Here is an 8,860-nt window from a genome sequence, read left to right on the forward strand (position 1 = left end):
AAAAAAAACCCACCCACATGTAGATTATGTAAGTAAAGTGTAAAATAGTTACTCTGTTGCCTATTGAGGTGCCATTGGGAGCAAGTTACACCGCATTTGCAAGAAGCGCTTGAATCACACAAAAATCCCCACAAACCACTAAAAGAAACAGCCCATTCAATAACCAGCATGTATTTGCAAGATATATGAAATAGTCTTTAATACATGTATTAAAAATATGGAGCAACTGTACAAAGCTCGGGCCACAAACAGTTTCATTCAGGTAGAGCTGTGTGGAGGTTGCAGGGTCCGCAACCAGCAGACACCTCTCTGCTCAGAAGGTAAACCAGCCTCCGCCGGCCACCCAAGGAGCAGGTTTCCCCCTGGGGTCTGGTGCACAGCATTTCACGAGTGAGAGTTGAAGAGAAATGCCCTCTCCCGAGTGGCAGGCTTGGCTTGGCAAGCTGAGATGTCACCTCCAGAGAGGGAGGATGCCCTGTGCCCAGCTCCGCTTCAGCTACGTACTCTCATCAGTGCTTAACTGGCCCTAATCCCTCAACAACTAAACAAATGCATCAACAAAGAAAAATTCTAGTGTCAGCCTGTCTCCTGAAACCACAAGCCAACCCCACCAATCCTGCCTCATAACAGGGCAATTTGATATTCTGACAGAAGCTGAACCCCCCCGCCCCTTAGCTAGAGAAGAGCTAAGCTCATCATAGCGCCCTGTTCTAAGCCATTACCAGACCAAACTTAATTTCTACTTGACTAATGTGAGGTTTTGGTAAATTCCCTTGCTAAGAGTGATTTTGGACCAGATGCACCCATGCCCAGACTGGAATGCAGACATTGGTTTTATCCGGATTATTTCACCTTGTGTTGTACAGTGTAGAGTCCCTGACCTGGAGAAATGCATTCCACTGTGTAGGTCTAAGACAGCTGAAGTTTGAGTCAACACCAGCAGTCACAAATATTTCTGCTGTCCCAAAAAGCCATCATGCCCCAAGTCTAGTCATTTTGCATGTCAACCACATCAAAACCCACACCAGTCATGCCAGTACCACTGATAGAGGCAGTAATTTAGAATCTAGACTTGACTGTATTTTTGTGGCACCATTATGATCTTTGGGTAAGTAAGCCCACACATATCAAGAACTTTACTTGTAATGTTCTGAATTCTCTTCAGAAGAGAATTTTTTGCTGTAACTCTTGCATAGTTTTAGCTACCTGAGCTCTTGGGCAGACCCACAAGGGTTCATAAGAGAACTGTAATCCATGCATTTGTGGATCTGTTGCATATTATTAAACAGGCTGTTATGGTCTTCCCGAGCACTTACCAAAGCTCAGAACCAAACCTCTCCATCTACCCCACCTTCTCTGAAAGGATGATTTATCAAGCAAAAAAACAAGCCCATGTATTGCAATCTAGCCAAATGTATAGTCTGCTGCTTTCCATAGTACACTGCACACACACGTGCAAGGGACCTGCATTTCACTACATATTCTGTACATTTTTAAAAAAATAACTTTATGAGTGATCAAAAAAGCAGAAAGAGCTTTGGAAAGGAGTCAGGTTTTTCTTTCCACTGAAGAAGGTGGGTGACAGCATTTTTAGTTCAACTACTGCATTGGGTTGCTAAGGCACCTCTCAGAGAGACCTGTAAAGGAATGGTTGATCCATGCTCGGTCCCAGCTGGCAGAGACTTGTCCATGGAGTATGTGTTGGTTCTGACCAAGGTGCTGCGTCTAGAACTGTAGGACATATCTTCATATACTGCATTTTGCTTTTTTTTCTGGAAATATTTCTTCAGCTGCGAAACAAAGCAAACAGTCTTTCAGAACAGAGCTTGAAAAGACCTCGATCAAGGAGGGAGTCAATTTACATCTAAGGATCCCTCCCAAGGAGGGAGTCAATTTACATCTAAGGATCCATCTCTTTGAAGTGGAAATATATTTTTAAAATTCCTCTCATAACCCAATGAGGTTATGAGATTAGGTATAATTTGTCAACCTATTTATTTAACTTTCTATTGTTAGTCTGATGTAGTTTCACTAAAAGTTCCTTCAGGAGCTGGATGCAACTGTGGCTGCAACATAAATAATGCTTATCCTTAATTGGTTACTGATAACGCAGGAGACCAGTTCGCACAGGGCTGCTTGGCTTTGCCAGAATGATGTTATACTGCTGGTTTTTAGCAGTACTGAAGCCATATGTGGAGGGATGAGATAGGATCCTGGCCTGTGAATCATACTCTGTTAATTTTGAGTAATCTTTATGGAGCAGAAGGATCTACCAAAGAAGAATAATTACTGGGCACGTTCTGCAGAATATGGATGTAAATAATCCCTGTAAAGGAAAAATTTCTCGGTCACCTCTTTTTCAGGGACAGGGCAAAATTGTTTTCTTACAGCTATATTCAGACATGAGGCTATTTTATGACTTTTTGCTGCCCTTGTGTCCCCCCCAAACATTCTCCTACATCTATTACAAGATTGGTAAATAAGGCCCCATTCCTGATTGACCAAAAAGAAAGAAGCAAAACAGAATAGTGAGGTACTCTGTTCAGGGAATTACATACACTGGGTGGCTGGGTTGTTGACTGTGCGGTTTACTAGAGGTTTGTTATCAAAAGGCAAGCAATGCCTCATTTACTAAGAGTTACAGAAACATAAGACACAAGACATAAGTCTTTACTGCTAAGAGCTTACAGCCAGCAGATGTTAAACAAGTGCGAAGAGGAGACAACAGAAAGCCATAATTCCTGAGTTTGATCAAATGCTTGTTTGATCCAGTCACTATTTACAAAAAATACCAAAGGCAGCTATGCACCCGAGTATTCAGGCAGCTATTCAGGTTTGCTGTGGTGTGGTAACAGTGTACTTACATCGACACGGTACAAGGTACACCATACCAGTGCAGAAAACAGTAGCACTACCACGATGGCAAGACCATAGATGGCCCACAAACTGTTGCCGCAGTCTGTCCGCTCCATTTCTGCATCTGAAATTATATTATTATTATAAATATGAAGAGGTAGAATTCTATTTTTACTATGAAAAAAGTTTACTGGTCAGTAAGAAACCAGGTATCAACAGTCTGCTACACAGCCACATTTGTCACCCCATTGGTATTCTCCCTGGCATTCCCTGTGCTCTTCTAGAGGCTGGTGATGACTGTGGGTGGCATGTGATGGGTCAGTGAGGAGCACTCTACAAAGCCTACGGCTTCCATGCCACTGATCAGAAGTAGGACCACACGCATGCTCCTACCAGGAACAGAAAATATCTACTGCAGTATTACATCAATACTGAGGGCTCAGCCAGGAGTATCTAACAGGCAGGTCTGCAAGCAGTACAGGCAGACGTAGGAGGGCTATTGTGATCTGGAGTATACAGGCTAAGCAGAACAGTGCTAGTGCTAGAGGAAAGGGTTACCTCGATTAATCCGTATCTGAATAACACCATATCTGGTAACCACCCTGCTGCTTTGATGTGCAGCTGTTGTTTTCCCCAACTAACAGTTACTGAGGTGTTGCACCACTTACAGCCAGAGGCACAGAACGACACCACAGCCTTTTTTGCAGACTGCAAACAGATCCTTCGCAACTCTTAGGGCTTTTGTAAACCCTATTTTAATTGCCGAAAGATCTCATCAAAGCCCAATGCACTGGGTTAAATTGCACCTGTAAGATCAAAAGCAAGCACTGTGTTGCTGGTTTGGTCTGCATCTTAAGAAATGGTTACAACCCCATCCCGCAGAAGAAGAAAAAACCCTGTCTTTGGAACGAGTGGTCACAGTGTGCTCAGTGTGTAATAATGGGGTGTGAGATCATCTCTGCTATTATCTGTGGTACTTTAAGTAAATGCCCGAGGACTTGTTCTGCACTCCCTGGTGTGATCTATTTTTAAACACAAAGAAGTGCTATAGGGAATGGTTTCATAAGACATCGATGTCACATTAAGGTCAAAGAACTAATGTTAAGAATACTGATTCATTTCCTAGTGTGGACAGAGTATTCACAGACACACTGAAGTGGTTGTTGCCTGATTTTGACCTTTTTTCTCTTTAAGATGTGGGATTATAGCAAGTTTTCTCTTTTCTAATTCCCCTCTGGTTGTACAAGGCAGGTAGAAACATAGTGCCTTTTCCCATGCCCTAGTACAACGGGGCACAGAGGAGCCTGAGCGCACGCTCCAGACTTTCCCATGTATGGAAAGAGCTGTAGCCATGGATTAGTGCTTTATCATCCTGAATAAAGCTCTGCAAACTTTTAGTTACAACATGCCTGTAGTTAGTTATGATTAAACAAGCAAAAGGATCGTACCTTTAACCAGCACCATGGTGCCCCTTCTACTCACTGAGAGGGAATAGGAATTGTGAAACACTCCAACGCATACATACATATCACTGTCATTTGTCCATAGGTTCTGTAGAGTTACTACTATTTTCTTCTCTTCCTTTGAATACTCCAAGCGATTAGCAAAAGTAGGAGAAATAGTGAAAACATTCTGACTTGAAACAGATAGCACTATTTCAGGCTGCATGTGAGTCTTGAGCAAATAGATCCCTTTCTCTGCATCTGAGCTTCTCAGTGCACAGGTAATGTTGACAGACTGGCCTTCCCGAGGACTGACATAGAGCGGTGACTGCTCAACAACTCCCCTGGCATTTCCTAAAAACAAGAGACATTAATGGCTACCACAAACTTAACACAGTGCATCTTCACTAGGGAGCAAATACGGAGGTCAAAGGCAGAAAGAACAGGCCATAGAAATTTAGACAAAATTATTTTTTTAAAAGGCTACTTTTTTACGTGCCTTAAGAACAAGATATACATCAGATATCCTGGCATGTTTTCCTGCCCCAGGATCTGAAAGCAGGACTGACTGAGCAGGTTTACTTTACATCCTACCATGTTTTGCTGCCCCAGGATATGAAAGCAGGACTGACTGAGCAGGTTTACTTGGTTGTAAAGTGTCTCTACCTACCTAAAAAATACATATACTGAACTCTTCCAAGGGAATACAGCTCCATCGCCTGCCCTTGAGAAACAGATCGTTGGCTGCTTTCTCAAGTGAGATTAAGCCATAGAAAGATATGGGGACAGCTTGCCCTTGAGAAACAGATCATTGGCTGCTTTGTCAAGTGAGATTAAGCCATAGAAAGATATGGGGACTATCGGTCTGGATGGAACCATACAATGTGGGTGCCATCAATGTTGAAAATAGATTTCAAAAAGCAGTTATTAACGGCTTGCTGTCCAGTCAGGAAGACATTTTACTGAGTTTCTCTGAGAACATGACCTGTTCCTTTTGACTTTATCATTAACAGGGGTGAGGGAATAAAGACATCACTTATAACATTTGTCCAAAAGATAATTCTGGGAAGGCTGCAAGCGTTTTAGAGAAGTTGATCAGAATCAACAAGAGGTATAAGGTAATTTAATAAAACAACTTGGACAAACAGTACATAATCAACAAGATGGAACTCATTTGAGAAAACGGTGAACTAGCTTGAAATGAGAAACCTACGGAAGGATGTGATAAATCTTTATAGATATCCTGACCATTACTGATCCAGCAATCAATTAGGTTTTGCATGTCCTGGGGATGGGAAAGAAAGAAAACCTTGCAATCTCTGTTAAAGATGTTTCAGGTTAGATGGTCTCATCAGAAGGGTAGGTACATAGAGGAATAAGCTGCCAAAGAATACTGTGAACTCAACCATCTTGTAATGAAAAGAGGAAAAAAAAGAAAAGGAAAAAAAAAACAGTGAAAACAAAAGAGATTTGCAAAAAATGCTACTAAGAAAAAGGCTCATTGCTTTGCAAGTTATTCAGGCAGATTAGACGGATTGTTTTGGAAAGTGCTGTGGGCCCTCACTGTTTCCAAACTGCTGCAGCAACCTACGACTCGTGGGAAAATCTGTAGTTAGGATTAAATTAGTCATTAATTGAAGCTCTAGGGGTTTTCCTGGTGCTGTTCTATCTAATGTGTTTTCTTCATCTTTTCAAGGAACAGACCCACACTTTCCTTTAAATCAGTACATTGCTTGAGCAGACACGGGTAAAGTTCTGTCAGAGTCTCCCTGCCATTATGCTTTTTTCCAATCTTTGATTTTAAACATATATCTGCATTTATTCATTCATGACATAAAAAGGTGGAATTGCAATACCTTTCACCATTAGTATGGTCACCTTCCCATTCAGCCTTTTGTGATGCCCTTTGCTAAGAATATACTTAGAGCATTGGTAGATACTGGAATCAGATTCCCGTAAACGGTGCAGAGTTATCTTGAGATTACTTCCTTCTCTTGAATAGGTGAGGCGACTCTTGAAATCACTATGTATAAAATCACTATTTTCCTCGGAAACATAAAGCACATTGGTTGGCTGTATGATAGTCGTCAAGTACATTCCCACTTGATTTTCTGAACGTGAGCAAGTTATGCTGATGGACTCTCCTTCCCAAACACTGACAATTTCTGTTGATTGTTCATCTTCTCCACCTGAAAATAAGACATGCAATTGAAATTATAATATCAGAGTTCTTCTTGATCTATTAATATCAAAGTAGTTTTTGATCAACAGAACCGCTCTGTAAAATAGAACCTTAGTCTTGCTGTCCTGTATGTATCATCTCTTGGATGTCCTGAAACCTATAGTGCCTTTCATGCCCACTGACCTGTGCAACTCAACATCTCCCCAGAGCTTACTGTCATTCTTACAAAAAATTGAGTCTGCTCTATAGATTCCCAGTATGATCCTACTAGTAAATGGCACAGAAAATAAGAGAATTATACTTTTTTTATTTTTCTTTTTTTAGTTGAAAGTTGCTCTAGCAACATCAGAAAACTGGATAGCGTGGCCTCTTAGAAGAGAACTGCAGAAGGAATAACTCCAGCCTGAAGCCTATACTAAGAAACAAAGGTATCAAAATATATAATGAGACACTTTGAGTTCTCTAACGACCTTAATATCAAAAGAAACTGAACAGTAAGTACTTATGCCATGAATATTGAGGACCAGAGAGATCAAATGGGAAACATCCAAAAGAAATTACATTACAACATTACAAGCAGGGAAATAAATATTAAATACAGAGTATTGCATATGTAGGACAAACACAGTGTAGAAAGGGTAGAATTAGTAAGTGTTGACAAGAAAATTAAGGATCCCTACATACTAAACCCAATTTATTTTAATAAGGGAACAAACATAGAACAAGAAAATCATGGGAATTTAGATAGAGTAGGTCAGTCCAACCTGACCAGACACAAGGAAATTGCTCCTACAGCAGTTAGAGAGGGAATTAAGGCAACCAGGAGCTGTCAGCAATGTCATTCCAAAGCAGCAGAGAAATGGGCTGATGGAGAAGGCTGGAGAAGCTCAGAGCACTCAGCCTTAACGAGCAGGGAAGGAAAGCCCAGGAAATTCAGTTCCATCAGCCTAAAATCAGTACTTCTGAGCTGACCCACACTTATGTGATCTAAGAACCCAAGCAGCTAACGAGAAGCAGCCACAGCCCATCAATTGTTTTCTCTAAAAGACCACCGTAAAAGTTCAAGAATTAAATTATACTTGCGGAAATCAGTATTGGCTCCTCAACAACCATTAACAAAGAAAGGCAAAACTACTCAAATATTCTTAACAGATTCACTGCATCTTCCTCTCCTCAACAACCGTTAGCAAAGAATGGCAAAACTACTCAAAATAAATATTCTTAACAGATTCACTGCATCTTCCTTTTAGACATACTGATTTATGAATAATATTTTTTTCTCAAGTCACCAGCCTTTCCAGTTATTGTCAATGGTCATGGGAGGAAAAACTTGATTGCTTGGAGAAATCTTTTTCCTCAGCCAGTTTTCCTCAGAGATTCACACTGTTTTCCCCAAGTGTTCCTCCACCTTGTTCTCTCAACAGCTACAACAATATTCAGCAATGGACATTCCTGGTAAGGTTTTATTACACCTTCAATAATTATGTCTCTAGTAAATACCAATTTTCATTTCTATCCAGTAGTGGGCTCCCCGTCAGCCATAACGATGCAGACAAAGTTCATGTTGAACTACTGGTAAAACAACTTCCACTCTTTCTACAGAGATTAATTTCTATGTAGAAAAGTTCTAATCACAATAAATTTTCATTATTCTTTTCTAAAAACTCATTCTATAATTTCAGAGAATATTTTTCAAAGTTCCACCTGGCTCTGCTAATGGTGAATTTGCCAGGAACCCATTTGGGACAATAATCTAAGGGGGGGAAACAGGAAAGAGAAAATATTGAAACCTGTGAAATGTGAAAGCGTCTGTATTGTACGTACCATTTTGACCAGGGAAGCACAGGAGAAGCAGAAGAAAGAGGGATGCAGTTGGGAGATGTGATATCCACGGCATTTTCAAAGGTCTTTTTAGTTGTTCTCCGTGCGTTAAAGACGTGAAGAAAGGCTTGTACGCTACAAGAGGGTCTGTTTTCTTCCAGCTACATCAGTTGTCTAATAAAAGAATGTAACTTGCCGCTTTTGCCTTAGTATCACAAAGAACGTGACAGAGAGGAGGGAGAGAGATTTCTCTCAAGAGGTGTATTGTGGTTTTGACTTCACACTTATAACGCCCCCAGTTTCCTACCACTGAACAACCCCCAACCCTGAGGGCAGAATTAGAAAGACTCTCTACAGGCACCTGAGAAAAGCTAGGCTCAAAGTTGCTCTTCACAGTCCCAAAGTCAGGCAATTATCTCCCTGTTGTGGCCTTACTGGAAATGCAGGCGCTTGGTAGAATCAATTCCGTCTCTCAGTGCTCCCACAGGCTTTGCAGGCTGCCTGCTCTCTGCGTGAATATGTAGGAAACTCTGTTCCCAAAGAGTTTCTTGAATGCTTT

The 8,860-nt window shown here is 41.1% G+C and overlaps 1 protein-coding gene across 1 annotated transcript; it reads right to left on the reverse strand.

The window, feature by feature from the left end:
* Nucleotides 1-209: 209 nt before the first annotated feature.
* Nucleotides 210-8,528, reverse strand: LOC106893045. The gene is made up of 5 exons (XM_014950639.1): nt 8,305-8,528; nt 6,155-6,487; nt 4,305-4,652; nt 2,865-2,980; nt 210-1,790 (listed from the first exon to the last, which is right to left on the reverse strand). The coding sequence occupies exons 1-5, from the start codon at nt 8,375-8,377 to the stop codon at nt 1,596-1,598; spliced, it is 1,065 nt and encodes a 354-aa protein (XP_014806125.1). The 5' UTR covers nt 8,378-8,528; the 3' UTR covers nt 210-1,595.
* Between the last annotated feature and the right edge of the window lie 332 nt (nt 8,529-8,860).

The sequence above is a fragment of the Calidris pugnax genome, unplaced genomic scaffold, assembly GCF_001431845.1.
Source record: "Calidris pugnax isolate Ruff unplaced genomic scaffold, ASM143184v1 scaffold9, whole genome shotgun sequence".
Lineage (NCBI taxonomy): Eukaryota > Metazoa > Chordata > Aves > Charadriiformes > Scolopacidae > Calidris > Calidris pugnax.

Bases quoted from the DNA above. Each gene is read 5' to 3' on its own strand.
- LOC106893045 (XM_014950639.1), bottom strand. From the start codon at position 8,377: ATGCCGTGGATATCACATCTCCCAACTGCATCCCTCTTTCTTCTGCTT. The intron at 4,653-6,154 runs GTATTGCAATTC...TCTTGTTTTTAG, and splicing joins GACCATACTAATGGTGAAAG to GAAATGCCAGGGGAGTTGTT. The intron at 1,791-2,864 runs GTAAGTACACTG...TTTGTTTCGCAG, and splicing joins GTACCTTGTACCGTGTCGAT to CTGAAGAAATATTTCCAGAA.